At 36.1% G+C, this 20,264-nt stretch overlaps 1 protein-coding gene across 2 annotated transcripts in view; it reads right to left on the reverse strand.

Moving 5' to 3' along the window:
- GLRB (glycine receptor beta) overlaps positions 1–20,264 on the reverse strand; it is a 49,527-nt gene that overhangs the window by 11,207 nt on the left and 18,056 nt on the right. For both annotated transcript variants that reach the window (XM_066186077.1, XM_066186078.1), the window contains 5 exons: positions 15,919–16,148; positions 12,519–12,601; positions 9,776–9,916; positions 6,423–6,575; positions 2,026–2,318 (listed from right to left, as the gene is read on the reverse strand). In XM_066186077.1, coding sequence (XP_066042174.1) covers positions 2,026–2,318; positions 6,423–6,575; positions 9,776–9,916; positions 12,519–12,601; positions 15,919–16,148 — 900 coding nt within the window. The remainder of the gene's footprint in view (positions 1–2,025; positions 2,319–6,422; positions 6,576–9,775; positions 9,917–12,518; positions 12,602–15,918; positions 16,149–20,264) is intronic.

Genomic DNA, 20,264 nt, shown 5'->3' on the forward strand with positions numbered 1-20,264 from the left:
TTTTCTATCTCAGCCTGGTCATCATCCCAGAAATTACCAGCCCAGGATATGTTTCCTCTGGTAGGTTGTGTTTCAAAGCAGCTGGATTAATTCAAGCTGGATCATTAGCCATGACCACTCAGTCACATGACCAACTTTTACAGCAAGAAATACCTATTTCCACTGTGTCTTGGCAAATAAGCTTTTGGTATATCACTGTATAAAGATCATCAGAAGCTACCAGAATGATCATCAGAAGCTACCACAATGTTAAAGGTCTCTCATTAACATACTGGGAAGACACTGAAAATGCAAGTCAAACATGAGAAGCTGAGGCTGACATTTCAAGATCATGGAGGGGAGATTCTCCAAGAGGGTAGACTGAATTCTGGATTCTAAACTCCTTCAGCCTACTGCTAGACACCATTCATAGGGAACACTGCTGAACTTCTGTGGATAATGATTCCCCTTCTAAGTCTTAAAACACACTGTATACCAGTGCCTTCTTTGAAAAAATGAAAAGACAAAAGTACAACAGAGATGACAATAGATAATTTTGTTTCCACATGGATATGACAATGGCATATACCTTAGAGGGTATGCATACCAAGGAGAATCAGAGGGGGTTTATTTTGCAATTTTAAAATTTAATTTCACTTGCAATTTAGCAGTTAATTTTGTTCACACTACTGAAGAATTGTCATTTTTTGTTAAACTTGTAATTGATCAAACTGAACACTTAACACTTTTTAAGTACTGAAATTAGGAAAAATATATTATATGCTGCTCTCCTGGAATTTTGCAACTACTCTGTCAGAAGAAACAGCTGAATTTGGGACCTGCAGATTACTGAACACAAAATTTACGCATTCAGTTCAGGGAAAGTAAAACCACGGTGGCGGCATTTTCTTTATACTCAGTTCTCATGTTGCCCGGGCTTGGGGAATTACTCGTGATACAAGTCAAAGCAGTCATGGGGTTACACTAAGCTGAAACTAGTTGCCTACCAAGATATTCCCTGAAGAATTTTCTACCAGATGAGAGTTATGGTAGTAAAGTGCACTGTTCTGCAATACCTGCAGCTCTTCTGGACTGGGGGAAATTAGTTATGGGTCAATTCCAGCTTGATACTACGACAGGATTTCAGCAATTCTTGCGTAAACTACTCCTTCTTGCAAGAAAAAATTGTAGTCACAGTGCACCAATATTACCACTTATACCACTATTAGGATCTAGCCTAATAGCTTTCTTTTATACAACAGAATTGCTGAGCCATTGAAAAGGACAAGCCAAATTCATACTAAACATGTTGTCAAATAATGTATTTTCTTCCGCACAATAAATGTCAAGTAAATATCACTTAGGACTGAAGGCAGTTGGGCTGGGATGTCTGATAACTCTTGGAGCACAAACAGGGACTTCTAAAATATCAGGAATTCTGCAACATGATGGAAAATTTTGGCCCGAGTGAAGACGTACATGTCATCTTTAACCATATAGTGAAATCTGACTGATTTACACATAAAGTCCATCTGTCAACACAAGAAATGCAGGAAGTGTTTGATACAAACAGACTGATCTTTTGTCTACAAATGCCAGAACTTCTGGATTCTTGGCTTCATAGGCATGCAATGCAGTGCAGCTGTGGCCATCCCAGGGAAACCAACAAGCTGGATGTTATTTTAGTATGCTCCCAGGAAATACTATCTGAGAGTTCTGTCCTCTGAGTAGTTACAGTTTGACAGCTGCTATTTATTACGAGAAAAACAGCAACAGTAAAGCTGCTTGCTACTTTATTTACCTGAAGCTACGCAGCAACCATGGTGCTACAATATTAAAAGACAAATTTTTCACTTAGAACTTCTGACCCCAAATCACTACGGACCAACTAGTCAGATTGCTAGCCATTAATTACCAGCATGTTTTTAATGTCTTGGCCCTTTCCAAGATTAAGCACTATTCAAAATTATTACAAACAGAATATTCCTGGAATTAGGCTAATAGAGAAGAATGCTGATTTTGCATACAAAGCTTTGCAGCTCCTACCTGTAAAGTGCTGATGTGAACAGGAGTCCCTGTGCCATTCACAGTGTTCTTCTTGGCAGCATTTCCACCCTTCCCTTCAGCTTGTTCTGCCTTGGCAATCTTTGCTTTTTCAGCTTCAATTCTCTTTGGATTGTTTAGCATTACCTGAACCACAGCATATTCCACAAGGGATGCAAACCCAAAGAGAAGGCAAACAATCAGCCAGACATCTAAGGCCTTCACGTAAGACACTTTGGGAAGTTCAGCAGCAAGAGTGGTACATTCAGATGCCAAGCTGAGCACTGAGAAAATACCTACAAAAAGAGAAAACAATATATTGAATAAGAAAACTTCCCTTTAATGACACTGGCTGTGCTCTTCCTCTGAAACAGACAATCGTGAATGATGTTCTGTAACAGTGAATGGGACTTCACAATGTAGTCAGTGTAGCAGGTGTACAAAGTGCACATGCCTTCAGCTAATGAACAAGTTAAACACTTAGGTAGGATAATGCACTTAATGATGAATTAATAATAATGATTATATTAGTTCTATAAACAGAGAAGCAAATCCGTGAAGCTAAACTGCTTGTTATGGTTTCCTTGTCCCATCATACATCACACAGTTGGGAAATGGGCTTTCCAAAGACTTATCTTACAATGTGCATCTGATTCTGGGAAGGTGGAAGAGAAATATGACACTTTAGCCAAAAGACTCCAAGTCCTTTAAATTAGACTAGCATTGTCCCAGAAGTCTAAATTGTGCCATAGCAGGAGCGATTCTCTGAATGACCTGTTCACAAGTGTGATATTCAGACCTTAGATGAAAGGGAAGTTTTTGCTGAAGAGCAAAACTGTATGAGCAAATCAAAAAGTCTTTGTTCCCAATTCACTGAGAAGATGAAAAAGTGGAGGTGACTGCGGGTCTACAATCATTCCCTATTTGAGCTTCAAGGATATAGAGGAAGCTTTCTAGATAAAGGGCATTTCATGAAGCCCTCATCATGAAAAAAGCCCACATGTGAAAAGGTCACACTCGTCATGGATTTCACCAAACATTTTCCCTAACAAGGCTTCCAAATATCACCATCAACACAGGATTCATATCACAAGAGACAAAATAAAGCTTGACCCCAAAGAAAGATATCTCACAGGCTCCTTTGAAAATAGTAGCATGAACAGCTACATTTGGAAGAAGCTAACTTTAGAAACAGCTGTCATGTGGGGAAAACTTAGTTCAATCTCCAAGTTCAAAATGTCCCATTTTGGTTTTGTGAATGTTAATGATAAAAATCTTTATTTATGACTGGGAACTTAATGAAACAGAATTGATGTCTATAAAAAATGTTGGCCAAAAGGAGATATTCAGTTAGTCTCAACTATGTTTCTTATACTGCATAATTTTTTTTTTTCATTCATAGATAGATGATTTCCTTCAGATCCATTTTAAGTAACTGAGGATGTGAAAACATAAATTAAAATGAAACTATCTGTACTGGCCTATGAAAATATTCATTTCTACTTGACCACAAACAACATATTCTTTAGATACTGTTCCCATTTGGACTTTATTAAGATTGATATGATACTTTATTTAGCATTAATCTCAAATGGACAATTCACTAGCTCTTAGAACACTGAAGTATAAAGAAACGTTTACACTCATGCAATTTTAAACCATAAAATTTTGTGATGCTTAATTTAGAAATGAGTAGTATCAATGTATCACTGCAAAGATGGATTTTTCGTCCATGGGGATAATAAAGAATGACCAGATGTGTTATCTCAGAACAGAATGATACCGCAAATACTGAACTGAATCCTCACTGTACACTCTGGCTTACTTGTCATCTACTGTATCTGAAGCATTCACATACAAACATTCACATACAGATAAAAAGAGAGCATAGAATGCTTCTCTTAAAAAAAAAAATTATATATATATATATATAAATATATTTATTTATTTTCACTTACCAACACCTGCAGACTGGGGATGAACACAAATTATGGATCTCAAGGAACTGCATTAACAAGTAAAAAAAAGGCCATACTGCCTCTTAATATGTGTCCTCTAGGACACATTTGCCTGTGTCCAGTATGCTGTTTGTCCTCTAAGAGTGTACTGTACCAAGTACCATGCATGGCTATGCTTGACTGCTGAAGGGCAGCTTCTATCCTTCTCAATAACCAAATTAGCCAATAACATGGACTGGCTCAATGTCTTGGATATAGTATTTTTTTCCTAATGCCTTTAAAGCATTTATTGTCTTAATATGTGATAGTTATTATCATGTTTGGTGCCAAAAACATTTCTAAATCCACTTTTTAGATGGTAAAATACTACAGCTTGCAATATTGGATTAAATTCTACAGAACTAACTTATAAACTCTAGCTGAAAAGATTTTGTGAAGCTTTTATTAGCATATTCAGTAGAGCAACTGAGGTCACGGTGACCAGCAGCTAATTATTTTCTTTTTGTATGGATTCCTACAATGGAAGACTCACACTCAGAGTTCAAGAAACTTCTAGGTTTTCAAGGTAACAATAAAGTGAGACAGAAGCACAGAAATATTTTATTCAGCAAACATTTGCTGGCTGATGAATGTTGCCATGGCCTCGGAGAGCCTAGTACCAGAGCTGTAAGCTGCACTTCTGGCAGCAGCTGCAGTAGGCACCTACTTCTCACAATCCAAAACCTAAGGTTCAAATATGTGTGAGGAGCACAAAACTGAAAGATCTGAAGTAACTTCTCATCTAATCAGACCTGTAACTAGCCACTGGTACACCTCCTTGGGGCTAATGTCATTTACGTGACACACAAATGTTAATCTTTTTATATTTCAAGGTCGAGGATCTCAAGGATGTCAGTAGAAGAATTGGTTTGTTGCTCTCCTGAAACTGGAGAAAGATGAATCTTACCCCAGTGACAGTGTTAATAACTGTCATTCTAAATACTGACTCAATTAAGGAGGTGTCAAGTTTAGAGGTTTTTTGCTTTTCTGGGGAGTAAGGAAAAGTCACATAGCCTGGCCAATGGCTAGTATCTTTGAAAATTCATTATTTCAGAAACGCTAATACATGAAAGAAGCCAACAAACACTTACAATGAACGAAATAAATGAACAATAAATAAGCATGCATATTTAGTTACAAAGATGTCCATGTTACTTAAATCTATGCTAAGAATCTTATAAATCTAATATATCTTTAATAACCCCATCTGGTTCACTGTTTGAAGCACGGGATTATAAAATTGGTAGTACAGCTTGGTTTTGATTCTAGTTTTCCAGTTCCTTTTCCATTCTTCTTAATTTAATGCATGTTACATTTTCCCCACCCTTTTTGTCTTCAAATGTTCTCTTAAAGCTTCGCATTATGTAATACAACCTTTTAACTTTTCAAGATAAAAGATTTTATTTGTTACTTGCCATGAAAGTAATACAGATTGAGACACCTTCCCAAGTAACTATTTTTAAAGGTCAAAAGGAAAAAAAAAGGAAAAAAAGGCTTCACGGAGTCATATCCTGTGGGGGAGTGGTGGTTCCAGTGTGGGTAAGAGATTTCTGACCAAGGCAAGCATCTGGAGGGATTCTGAAACTGCACCACTGGGGCATTGGAAACAGGGGCACTAAACCTCCTGGGACACGGCAAAGATTTGGAAAGTATGGACTTGGCTAAGACGGAGTACTAGGGAAAACAGGAGCCTTGGGAGGCCAGAACATGGGAAATGGAATCCAAATAGGAGAAGTATCAGGATGCAAGAGCCTGGCTCTGCACATCACTGAACTCTTGGGGTCATCAGATTTGGCCATGCCAGAGTTGTAGTCCTGTGTACCCGATTAGACAGGATAATATTGTTACTATAAAGTCTGTTTCCTCTTATTTCATAATAAATGAAGGGCTTGCCTACTGTGTTATGCTGAGCATGACTGCACGAGCTTGAAATACTGTTGTGAAGTGAGTCTCTAACAAAATAAAGCCACTCAGGTAACAGGAATTTTAGCTCTTTTCCAAATATCGTTACTATTATCTTCAGAAAGACTTCTCCAAAAGGTAGCTATTTAGAGCCTTACTTATCATTCTGCTTTCTTACTTATTATTCAAATATTCAAATTCCTGTAAACTGCATATTGCCAGTGTTTGCAGCATCACCTGTGCATAGATGGATTAGATTTGTCCAGACTGAGAGGAGTGGAGACAGTGTGTTTGTTACCCAAATGCTGGAACTGCTACCAAGTGAAGTCTTAATGCCAAGGGGAGTTTACAGGACTTGGAATGAGCAGATTTCAGTGCAAATGATGAGCAGATAATGGAAGTGAAGTTGCTTTCAGGGTCCAGTGCCATGTAGACAAAGCAACTGAGAATGGCTCAATGGTGTTACAGTGGATTGTGACAGTATGTGAAAATGCAGGTTACCCAGTGGGACTCTTGCAGCACTTGCATCAGGATTGATCCAAAATGACAGCCAGGATAGAACAACAATTAGCAGTGTAGGAGCATAAACACCCATCATGTAAAATCCGACTTGTCTTCTTAAAGTGAAGATTACTTCTACACAAGTGTAATAACCTTTAAAGAAATAAACGCATTAATGTTTAATGTGCTTTGCAGGTGAACCTCTGATCCATATCTTCCAGGTCTTTTTCTGCTTAAGAGCAAAAGTTTAATGCTTTGATTTTCCTTACACAGATAAAGAGTTTAATTTGAAAAAAAAAATTCAAAACACAGATCTACTTAAGCACCAAGTGTGGTTAGGCTGCGTTACTCTGTGCTCTGTAAGGAGCCCTTCCACTTTTCAAAGCAGCAGGAGGCTGAAGTGACTCCCAGCTTGATGCTGGCTTCAAGGTGCAGTCCAGCTAAAACCGATGGAGTCCAGCAGTCCTACTAGCTTAAGTTCATCTGAAAATCCTATTTAGCATTAATTAGTGCAAAAGATGAATTAAGAAATATTAGAGGTGTTCTGAATGTGACCCTAACCAGAGATTTCCCCAGTACTGAAAGCTGGTAAAAATGACTTCTAAAATTGCTACAGACATTTTTAAAAAGACTCGAGAAAAACTGCAAATTTTTTAAACAAGGAATAATATATCAAATATTTTAAAACAAAGATCTAAAGCATACAAATTTCAGAAGATGTTTAAGATGAATTCAACACAAAAGAAAATTGCAGTTACTAGACATTTTTCTGGAGATAAATGTATCAAGAAATCTGGCAATCAGAAAATAATTTCTGTCCATATTTTCACTCAATTAGAAGAACTGGAATTTTTATGTCAATAGTAACACAACAGTGTTGGAAAAAATCTGAAAACTTCAAAAATTATTCTATCACAAGAAAAAGGCATTCCTATGTTATATTACAACAACTTCAAAATTCAAATCAGGCTGTATTTATCAATCCAGTTGGTAAGAAACTTATTTAGAAGATAGAATGTGTCAAAAAGTTCTCTATTTACCTTCCATATTGTATCAGTTAAGTGCTGTACAATGATACGTCATGGTAAAAATGCTGTTTGGGCATACAAACACCAAAAACCAAAACTATAAAACATTAACAACAAACATCCTTGTGTAGAAGACACTATACTGTATTTTATAGTTCATTCTATCATCTTCAGTCATCAGTTGGCTGAAAAATTTTCTCTCTATAATTTATGAATGTATTCCAGACACTTTTAGGTTTTGTTTTCAAATGAGGGATGACCTTCAAAATCATTATTTGTTTGTGTTATGTAGGAAATGCATGCTGCATTCCTTCATTTGAATAATATTTCATCAGACAGAGTATAGTATCTATTGCCCTCACCATTCAGCTCAAAAGGACCTATTTGATCTGTCATAAAATTGATGAATAGCAGGAAATTTGCAAATATAAATATTCAGTGTATTGCTACAAAAGCAGCCCAGATTTGCTGACCCTGTTTCAACATAGGTAGGTATGATCAGTTGACAGAAATAGGCAGTAAAGATTAAGGGACTTTGCAATTGTTAGGGAACTCCTACATAAGCCATAATTTTGAAAATCTGCTCCTTGATGCAAAACTTCCCTTGATTATCTGACAAAATTATTTAGCTCTGTGTGTAAAATCTGGTTTTTTTTAAAAATACTTTCAGCATAAAAATTTTCAAGTAAATAAAAAAATGGAGCATTGAAAACAGCCTTTAGAAATACTTCAGAGTACTAAATATTCAACTCACATTACTGAAATATTAATTCTGGTTTTGGTCATGAGATTAAATGGAGAATCTTAACAGAATGGATTTGCAATAAAAGAATAGTAAAAACTATCCAAAATCATTCTCCCATGTTCTTTCTCTAATGTTCAAAGCACACACACACGGTACGTGAATATTTTACTGAACACTCTGCACCATGTCAGTTGTGGTCACACGTTGTGAAACTTGAGAGAACACCACTGATTCTCTTTGTGCATAATTCTTAAATATTTTTCTTTAAGGTTCCAAAAAATACCTGAAATATCTAAAGATTTTTTAGACATTTACTTTCAGATTTAGGGCACACCTCAAAATAATCACAATAGAATATAAGTTTTACACTTTTCCCATTTGTATGAATTTCATTTGGGAAATGCAAGATCCATTCCTTTAGTTTTTCACTACTTTATGGACTACTTTTTTCAGTAATTTCATTTTATAATTAGGAACAAAATATTTTTCTCAGTGCTGAGTAAGGTTTTATCATATCCTGAATTCAATCCCTTCTAGCTGCTGGATATGCTTTCAAAAAATCAGAATTTTCCTGAAGAGAGCTAATTTTAAATTATTCACAAACTATAAATCACCTGAGAGTCTGAATTATGTTCTTAGGCTGAGATCTCACTCATTTTTCAGTTAAAAACCAAAGTCCACTTTTTTTTCGTTGTCTTTTCAAATTAAATTCTTAACTCTGAGATCTGCTAAGGCTGAGATCTCACCAGGCTTGGAATCTCCCACAGGAGCAACTGCAAGTAACAGACCCTTCACTCCAGGTGAATAGGCAGCAAGAAACTTTCAGGGTCCTGACAAAGTGCAGCACCACAGACTTCCCAATTGAATTATGGTGGAAGATTTATTCCCATGATATAAAAGCACTGGCTAAAATACAGATGTTCTTGTAGAAAGTCTTGTGGTTGCCACAGCACAAGTAGTTTGGATATCCTTGTAGGCAGGAATCAACCAAGGTGGAAAAGGTAAAACATTAAAAGCAGAGTACAGAAACCATTGGAAAAATTTGTGCCCACATTAGAAAAATAGTCATAGGAAAAAATAAATAGAGGGCTGAGGATTGCAAGCAGCTTTCAAAAACAATGGAATTTCCAGAACATTTAGAGAAAGGAAGAACCCGCAGGGTGAAGCATTTGGAATTACACTCTAGTACTATCCACTTATGGAAAAAAAGTCTAACCAGAAAATCAAAATTTGCCCACTTTGCTGCAACTGGCATGATTCTTTGAGAAAAGTTTGATATTTACAAGCATAAACAGCTCTTAGGACTATAGAAATAAAATGGTAGTAAGATTACGATATATGTAAGCAAAGCCAAGACAAACATTTAATCTCTTCTTCAACTTGGATATTTCTACATTTGAACTAGTTTGTAATGTTCACATATTAAACTTACCATTATATGAACCACTCATTAGTTTAAAATAATCTATTTTATCCCAGGAAATGTAAGGCGTGGACTGGAATATTAACCATTAACTATAAACAGTAATTGAAGGAAGCTTAGAGGTTTTTTTACCAAGGAAATCACTTATATTACCTACCTGTGCCTTTGTAATACTTGGTACAGTTACCATATTCAATATCTTCCTTTTTAATATCAAACTGAGGCAGAGCAATTTTCTCTAGCTGTACAGGATCTCCAGACTGCCAGATAAACCGTAAGTCATCAGTTGTGTAACCAACTACAAGAACAAAATAATAATAATAATGATAGTTTAAAGAACCACCTCAATCACAGTAAACTCTGCAAAAATACCTAGCATATATGTATTGTATATTTTTCAATCTTTTTCCTTCTATTTCCTGTTCAAATAAATAAGTACAAAGATTAAATTATCCGCAGCTGCATTTTTCTGTGGGCCGAAGTTAGGACTTAGTGGGTGAAACATTACATTATTATGAACAATATTAGGATGACTAAGAGGTATTTGTTACAGTGTGTACTTTTCAAACAAAGAAAGCAAAGCTGTATTTTTCACAGCTTTCAAGCCTCCATATTCATGCACACTCTACTTCAGCAAAATATGAAAAAGCTGAATTTTAAACAGCACTTATGAGTCTGTGCAACTTCAAAAGAATTTAACAACTCAATTACCATGATGAATCTTGGTGTTTGTGTAAAACAACCGCACTGCTTATTTCCTCAGACTAAAAGCCCTGATTCATGAAAGCAGTGCCATTCAGGAAATAAGTGACCAGGAATTAGAGCAGATGTGCAGTCCTACAGAAATTAGCTCAATGCCTTCATGACCTACTGAGTACAGACAGACCTCAGCAAACCTGAGTGCCCAAATCATAAAACATACACCACCATCAAGTGAGAGGCTGTGCAAGTTAGGCTCACAATATTCAAGAATAAAGCAATATTGGTTAAATATTCAGAATCATGATTTTATATGCCATTTTTTTTTGCTACTTTCTGTTCATTAAAGATTAACCTAATTCAAACAGAGATAATGTGTGTTAGATAGAAATAGAGATGAGGAAACAAAAAAAGATGAGATTGGAATGTCTCATTTTGCAATTCAAAGCCTGAGACAAATATTCAAAGAGCCATTCTTTTTCTGGAGGCATTAGATTATTCGTGTTAATTTTTGAAAAACAGCTGTAATGAAGAAAGTGAAACTGCTCATAAATGATGTCTCTACGATTCACAATAATTTAATAAAAATCACAATATTTCAAAGCTCCATAATATACTATTAAAATTTTGTTTTAATGTTTCATTCATAAAATCATATTCACCCTGTTCCAACACACAACATATCACAAAACTACCAAGATCCTTTATGATAACAATTACTGGAGACTGAAAATTGTGGATTGTAACTGTGGAAATGAGAATATCTTAGTAACAACTGATGGCCTTTTTTGATTTCAAAGTTTAACCAGTAAAAAAAAAATATTGGTTTGAAAATAACCTAAGAATAAAACTGCCAATGGCTAACAGGGAAAGAACTGGAAGGACAGATAGGAAGCCATGGGTACCTTTCTTACTTTTGGTAACTGAATTAAAAGGTAGAAGAAAGTGTAGTGCAGTCTTTTCAAAGAAGCAAATTCACTGAATTTGAGTATATCATTTTAGCATGAGTTTTTTAATGAGTAGTTTATCCATGCATGACTATACCTTTCAACACTTTTAAAGCAAGTAGACTTTCTGGACTGAGAAATTTTGAGTGAGCTTCCATTAGTGTTACTAACTAATTCCAGTTTAACTTCAAACTGATTTGGGTTTACTTCAGCTAATATACATACATAGCAGTAATCAACAAAATTACTATGGGCATACTAAAATTCTAAAGATAAATACTGACAATAAAAACCTAAATTGTAAAACTCTAATATTTATTTATTTATTTATTTATCATTATTTCCTTTGTCCACATTGTGATACCCTGCTCAGCTTTGGTTAACCTTACTTTTTCTTCACTTGTGACTTCCTTTCACTAACCTCACCTTTCCCACCAGACCTGATGGAATAGGAGCTGAATGAGTTTTTATATTATTATACCAGGAGCAGGTTTGAACAAGTCACCTTCCTTCTCTTTGCTTCATGCTCATCCTTATTCAGGAAAACAGAATTACCATCAAAGTGGGATCACCAAGAATCAAAGTGTTGGAAAAAGCTGTAGTTGATTAGACACCTGTGTACTTGGGGCACGGGAAGGATGATGGACTTCAGAAACATTTTGTCTGCAACTTCCAGCATGGCATGAAGCCCTTCAGAGATGTGACCTGTCTGCCCTGTTGTAAGATTAAATCACCTGGAGACCAGGAATAGATGCCTGACTACATCCACAACACATCCTGAAACCACTTTCAAAAGGTTTGATGCTAAATGATCTCACTGCTTTGGCATCAAATACTTTTCCTTAGGCACTGTATAAAAGGAGTTTCAAACAATACCAGTGCACTGATGTGCAAGGAGATAAATTGGGCCCCAACAACCTACAAAGTAGCACAGGTTGTGGAAGTTAAAACTACCTGGAAAAATGATTCTTTTTTCCAAATGATATGTTTCCATTTATCTCAGTTTATTGTAAATGCTTTTATAAGAGACCTCAGTTATCATTCTGGTTGATAGCAAAAGCTAAAACTAAGGGTGCACAGTGCCATAATGGTAAGAAACATCTTTGATACGGAAATGTACATTGGTAGGAACCAGTGAGTATCGACTTCATGATTCATTTTAAATGTTGAGATGTAGGAAACAGAATAACTTTTGTTTGATTCTCATGCATGCCTAGAAAAGAACTGTTTCTATAGACAGAGTGATTTACATACAGCTTTCCAATTGCATCTTGCAGCGCTGTGTATCCATAGGAAACAAGGTCAAGTCCAAAGGGCATGACAGCGTAATAGACAATCTGAAAATAGAGAAATGGTATTTTAAAAGAGTGTGAGCTATCAGGTAAGCAATAGATGACCATAAGAAAGAAAAAAATCACAAATGTTCGATTTCATCTTCTAAAAGAGCAGAAACAAAGTTGAGAAGTTATAAGTAACAGTTTGCAATGGAGATATCTCTAGTATAAAATAAGGCATTTAAATTTTATAGGGGGTTTTAAACACAGAAGCTCACAAATTAGAGAACTACTAATACAGGAAAAAATACACATAGGTCACAGAATAACCAAACCAAATGTCCATACAGAACAGAGTCCTGTCTCCAGCATTGGCCACTGACAGACTTCTAAAGAAGAATATGACACTTCAGCAATCTGGAAGTGTCATTATGCCAGATACCCAGCAGCATCCAAAGGTTGAACCTCAAGGGGCTTCCCAGACCAGAAGTATTTCAGTTTTTAAGGGATATGAAAAGATTTTTTGTCTCCAGGATTTTTTTTTTGTTAGCTTTCAGCTGCTTTTTGGAATCTAGGTGTCCTGGTTTCAGCTGGGACAGGTAATTTTTTTCCTAGTTGCTGGCACAGTGCTGTGTTCTGGATTCAGAGTGAGGATAACACGGATAACACACAGATGTTTCTGGTTGTTTCTGAGCACTGCTTACCCTAAATAAAGGAATAATCAGTTTCCCATACTCTGCCAGTTAGCAGGTACACAAGGAGATGGGAGGCAGGAGGGAAGGGATGGGCATCTCTCAGCAGGTAGTGAGCAATTCTATTTTGCATCACTTTTTTCTCTTGGTTTTATGTCTCTCTCCCCCTGTCCCTTTTATTACACTTAGTATTAGCATTAATACTTCTATTTTGCTTTACTTTGCTGCATTTTTTAAGCAGTTCTTGACCCACAACTTCTATGGGCTTTATTTTCCTGCTTCTCCTGCCCATCCCATTGAGGCCAGGAGGAGGTGAGCAAATAGTGCTTATTTGCCAGCTGGGGTTAAACCCCAACACCACGTAAACTTTACCATGCACAGCATCTTGCAGCAAAGAGTGCCACAGTTAACACCACACTCTAATCACACCTTTTCATCTATCCTCAGTCTGTCTCATAGTTCTTTCACTGTAAAAGAAGGCAAAAAACCCCAATGTCCATCCATTCTCTCTGTGTGATTTGCGATTTAGAGACCTCTATGGCACCACCTCAATTATTTTCCTTTTTCCAGTGTGAAAAGTTCAGCCTTGCTCAGTTGTTCCATACCTTTGACTATCCCTGCTTCCCTTCCTACAGCTGGAAGACTAGAATTGCATTTGAAATGTAAGTACAGCATACTTTTATGCAATGGCATAACTTTAATCCCTAATATTTCCAAGAATTCAATTCACTTTCTCAAATAGTACTGAACTATTAGTTGACATTTTCAGAGACCTATCCATTACTACTCAAAGTTTATTTTTTTGGCTGGTAATAACCAACTCTAGATCAATCAGCTTTTATGTAAAGTTAAAATATTTTTTCCCTCCTGCATAATTTCCAGTTGTTTACAGTGAATTTCATCCCATTTTTTTTTTTTTTGCCTAGTCATTAGATTGATTTGTGGTTCTCACTGTTGTCTCTTATCTTTACCATTCTGCATATTTTGGTATCATCAAATGCACTTGCCAATTCAGAGTTTTTCAGACAATTTATATTGCACAGAATGGAATTTTTTTGTGGGAGTCTACTGCTTACGTCCCCTGATGTGAGCAGTAGCTGTGTATTCCTGCATTCAGTTCCCTAATTCTTAACTATTTGTGCAAGAGCTTTTTCTCATACCCATTTCGCCATGCAATTATTTTGATAACTGGAGAGTTTTTCATTTATATGGGATAATATCTCTGTAAACTAGAAACACAACATATAGAAATTATATATTTTTATAATGTCACCAAACCACAGTTCCTAAAAATATTCATCTTACCTGCATACATATCATGTAAGAACATAGTGTGCTACTAAAATAAACAGAGTATTTTTAGAGGATGACAATAATTTCTATCTTTATTGAACCTAATTTTCTTGTTTGCAAATTTTCAGAGAATATTTTTTTCATCAGAACACTTCCATTAGTATTCACTCAATATTCACTAATCATTAATCATACCTATTGAGCTCATTTATGAATACCTGCAACCCAGAAAAAATATTTGAAAAATATTTCAGTGTTTCATTTAACATTCACTCTTTCAAATATGAAACTTCTTTCACAGCTGGAAGTTATTTTCTACTTTGAAATATTAATTTCTATACACTTCAAAACTACAGAAGCAGCTGAAATCAAAACCAAGACCTTCAGAGCAAGCCAAATTAAATGCTTTGATTGCCCACTGTATTTTCTTTTCTGATCACTGCCAGCAATAGTCTTGAGACTGATTTTTCTCATCCTGATTTGAAACGGGAAAAAAGGAATCCCAGCTCTTTCATATTGTTTCTTCTTTTTTCTATTTATTTCTGCTCCAGGAAGAAATAGCTCATATGAACCTAGCTTCTCAAGTGGTTCCCTCTTAAAGGTAATGTTGCAGTATATTCAGATATTTGTTTTTACTTCAATCAAGGCAATATATTCCAGCTCACACCAGAAGAAAATTCACTTACTTTTAGGAAATTTAGCCTAATTTCTACAAACTATAAACTCTCCAGATCTGTAATTCACTATGACCTCCTTTTTAACCAACTAATTTGCTGGTTTCAGTGGGTGACTATTTTTGTGGCATCGTGTATACCTTTCATATACCAAGTTAAACCACCAAAAAGGATATGTTAATTGCAACTAAATTGAACAGCAATTTGGAGGCTTCTGAAAAAATTATATCCAGTAAGGCATAGAACTTAATAAGGATTTTTAGCAGTACTTTTACAAAACATACACATTCACAAATTTTGTAATTTCTGCCTCTCCCTGTATCTTTAGCAAGTAATCATAATTTACTTTAGTTGCTGTAAAAATTCAAGTAGTGTGCAACATATACTGTTTTACTGAAGGCTGTATTTCTGATATATTATGCACTCCATTATGCTTCTAGGAACCTAAGAAATTATCAAAAGGGTTTAAATTTAGTTAGTTACATGTTAGCTTCATGTGTATTTACACTTCAAATTTCTCACACCTGCAGTGCTACCAACTGACATGCTTTAAAACACCTTCATCTGATTTCTTTATACATGATTTATTGCAGCATTGTTTAGAAACTGTCTTATAAATTTAAATATTAGTAATAAATTCTATTACATTACTAAGGGTAATGCAGAATATATATTTCATATAAAATCACTTAAAAATAGTGGAAACATATAAATAAAATACCTCATGCTGACTAGGACATCTCCATCCCGAAATATAAAAAGGAGGATATTTTCTTGTGTGACATCATGGAAGTTAGCATTTTTTTCATTTGCAAAGAATAAGTCTGGCTTCCAAAGACACTTAAACATAGTTGGGTCCACTGTCAATGTATCTGAACCTCTCCAGTCATTGGGCAGTTTGAGTCTGGGGTCATTCCACTTCTGCCTTAGAAAGATGTTGACTCTATAATCCTGATGGGAAGAATAAACAAATATTAGACTAGCCAAAAGTCTAGCAAAAACCCCACAGAGATATAAAACCATTCTATCAGACTTGGATGAGAAAAAAATTATGCTCTGATTTTTCTATCACAGAGACAGTAATTACTATTCAAATTCCATTACAAAGTGTTACGTTTAATGAACTTTACTACAAACAGATTACATCTCACTCGTGGTTTTGCATATAGAAACTTTCCTTAAACAAAGGATCAAATTTCCACTCCAGAGTCATTTTTGCATCCCCTTAGTCATGGCCTCCTGTTACCCAGGCATAGAGAAAAGCATGCAGCACAGCAGAGAGAGGCCATAGCTTGACTACACTAAATGGCTGCAGGCAGCAGGCATGATATCACTTCTGTTAGGATATCCTGTGAGTGCCAATTCCAGTTTACTCTCCATCTGGTTAAGTGGCACACTGATGGCAAAATATCACACTCTAAAAGCAGGAAACAGATCAGGTAGGTAATGGATTTTATGCTACACACTCAGCATACAGCCTTAGACCTTCTATCAGTGATCTGGGACAATTTTGGTAACAGGAAAACTGATGCCAGCTTGCAACATAAGTACAGAGGTAGCAGGTGTCCCAGCAGCAGGTATGAAAGGAGAAAAAGAATCAGTCTCAGAGGAAAAAATCAAGGCATTACAGAGGAAATCTCCTTCTGAAATCAGTAGGACTCTGGCTGAAGGATGGACAGTAGTAGAGCCATGCTCAATGAGAACCTAATTTTGCTTTTGGGAATTGGAGTAGCATGTGTCTCAGGGCAACATGATACCCTGCACATATTCTGTCCTTAGTGAAAGCTGTGTGCATCCAAAGGAAGAATCTGACCTAGAATGTCAGCTATGATTTTTCAGTCTTATCACTTAAGTCTTTTTGTTTTTTACATTTACATTGAAAACAGCACCTCTCTGTGATGTATATGTAAACTAGGCAGACCACATACAAACAATAAAGTTATTGGTGAAAACGAGTTTAACAAACCCAAATGAATAAAAATTCTGTATGCATGACTATTTCTATCTTCAGTCTTCCTAGTTGCCTTCTATAGTGTGCTTTGTTTTTTCATAATTGTCTTTAAGGTACAAAGCCCCCCGTGATAAGGCTGTGTCTTTCAGCAGTGAAAACATTGCTACTGCTCTACAATTATAGCAAAATGCTAGAAATGTGTGAGTGAAGGTTCTCAATATATTTTTGGTTTGTCAATGGATTCTGCATGCAAACTGATTTTATAAAGTTTTTTATTCTACATGTCAATGACTCTTACACATCTTTTGTTGATACAACTGAATTATCTTCTGTTGTACTTACTACATTTACAGTCCAAAGCAAGTGCCATGTTGAGACAGTCATGCTAACTTCAACCAGAAGGAGCCCACTTGGCTCATGCAGAATAATTTATTCTGCTGATTTGCTCTGTATATTTAAATACAGTGCCCACTTTCCCATGTCCAGTCCACCAGTCAAATTAGCCCAAGTATCTCTTTATTCAGCTATACTGTGTAATATTTTTCCTTATTGCATTGTAAGGAAAAGCAAAGCATCAAAACTAAGTAGTTGTTGGGAGTTGGTTTTTGGAAAAAATATACATAGTTTGACTCTTATTTATACAAAGACCTATGTTGCCTTGCCAAAGTGAAGAAGAAGCAAAAAATAATGGTTAATATGAAATGAATTTGTACTGGAAGGCTCTCATACAGAAGCTTCATTATTGGAGGGAATTCAGATCATTATCTCAGAAAGAATCTTTTCAATTATATGTATATAATTGAAAATTTCCTTTACTTGCTTCTTGCTGAAGTTCCCATTCCATATGCACTTCTTCTCTCAGTGAAAAAAATTACTCGAAATCATATCAGATAATACTGTATACCGTTCAAGCATTACACTATTGTTTACACTGAATTCAATTTTCCCATAAAAAAGTGCATTACCCTAATTTTAAACAAAATAAGATGCCTTCTCAAAGCCATAGGCAAATGGTAAGCACTGTCCAACACTTGCCTTCAGCTTACCCACTCAGTAGAAGGAGATGCTTACACCACTGAAAAGCAGAATGCACTGGCAAAATAAGAATTGGAAGAAAGATCAGATGGATGCTATTTTATTTCCTTCCTTGTTCTATTACAAATAAACCTAAACACCAAACAATCAGATGTTTTGACATTTTAAGAACTTGAGTCTGTTCCCATATAACAGAGAGAAAGAAAAATCCCATTAATCTAAAGTGGGGAGGTTCAGGCCAAAAGCAGAGACGTTGACAGGGATACTTGGAGAGAAAGGCCACCACATACACATACTTGAGGCAATACAGAAAGTGTAGAAGGAAGCAAAGAGATGTCACAATACAAAACTGTGTCTAGCCAGACAACAATGTGCAAAAGGGCTTCTTCTTAGAAGAGCATGAACCCTTACAGCATCTGGCAGCAGTAAAGACTAAGATCTGGTATAAATCTATCCTGAAAGAAGGCTGTAACTCGTCCTCTGAAATGTGCACAATGAATTTTAAGATTCAGTAAGTGTATTACAATTAGGTTGAATAGGGGCTGAAGAAGCAGTCTGCATGGAGCACATGGTCTTCCTGGTGTACATTTTACAAGTGTTTTTTTAATTTGCAGAGTGATTGGCATTTTATAGTAAAGGAGAGTCAAATAGCAATTAAGAAGCTTGAAACTAGGGGTAGAGGATGGAAGAGATATTCATCAGCATCAGAGCTAGAATGACCTGTCAGGTAGAAAGAAACACAGAAATATTCTACAGCGCTTTGTTTTCCCATGCAACTCCAACAGAAGGCAAGCTGTTTTCAGGGAGGTTGGGAGGCATTCTAGGAAATATTTCAGAAGTTTACTAAGTAGTGGACATGTGGCCAGAAAACCACCTCAGGCCAGAAAGCAAGCATAGCCTATACATCTCTCTGTAAAATACAGCACATAGAAGATCATGAAAGACTTACTGCATAAACTGCACTCATACAAAGAAAGGCAACATAATAGTGCTTCCTTTTAATAAAGTAGAAAATGTCATTTTTAAGATTAAAATAAGGAAACAGAATGTTTTTTCATAGTCATGAATATTAAAAAGACCTTTCTGAAAGATTTTAAAGTAAAGGAGAAGGAAGAAGTGGTGTTTTGTCATTTGAGACAGGGAAGAAAGGTCACACTCCAAGCAAAAACCTTGAACATAGATTCTGTAGACAGAAAGCCAGACCATCATTATAGCCCTATGGGTATATATACCAGAAACCCTCTATTCCTAGGAATCCTTGACTGGTCATCCAGTTTAAAACAGTTTCTAAATGTGACATAATCACCATATTGTACCACAAATCTGCAGTCTGAAAAAATGTGTGCAAACTCAGAAGCAGAGTTAACATGGGATCCTTGACAAACAGTCTAACGATACAGAACAAAACAAGTTACAGGAATCAAGATAAAGGGAGCTTACTGAAAGGTAGCCGCTCTGGCCTAAGCTCTTCTTTTTTTTATCTGCACAAATTCTGACTCTCTCTGTAGTTCACTAGTTCTTCTGCTTAGCTTTTTCCAGGATACTTGCTTGATAAGTGTGTGGAAGCACTGCAGTTCTCTACAGTATTAAACAACACAACATGAACACTATCCTTCCTAAACACAGAGCAAACATCTGCCTTCAGATTCTTCACAAGGGCTTGATTAAAGTGAGACAGGATTCTGGGCATTGGACCCACAAAATGGGCGCTTTGAAACAAAGTAACTTCAAACATCTTGATGCTTTTCTATAAAGAAATTCCCTCCTTTCTTAAATCTAAGTGGACTCTACCTCAGCAGGAGGTAATCTCAAGTCTTTGTTGAGGATGAGCCAGCTGCAGAGCTAAAAATATAATTATCACAGGATTAGAAGGACAGCAAGCAGAGCCTTTTTTTACTGGCACTCTACACATTTGTTTGTTGGGCCTTCTACCATGGCCTCTCTTCCAGTCATCTGGTACCCATTTTTATTTTGCCCCACACTTCCATCACACAAAATAAGGAATCATTGCTTTAGCATGGCTTTATCCCCACATAGATTTTGCAAAAATTCATGAGTACAGTTACTACAGCCAGCAGTGG

The sequence above is a fragment of the Chamaea fasciata genome, unplaced genomic scaffold, assembly GCF_029207755.1.
Source record: "Chamaea fasciata isolate MVZ Bird 193981 ecotype frontalis unplaced genomic scaffold, bChaFas1.0.hap1 SCAF_6, whole genome shotgun sequence".
NCBI lineage: Eukaryota > Metazoa > Chordata > Aves > Passeriformes > Sylviidae > Chamaea > Chamaea fasciata.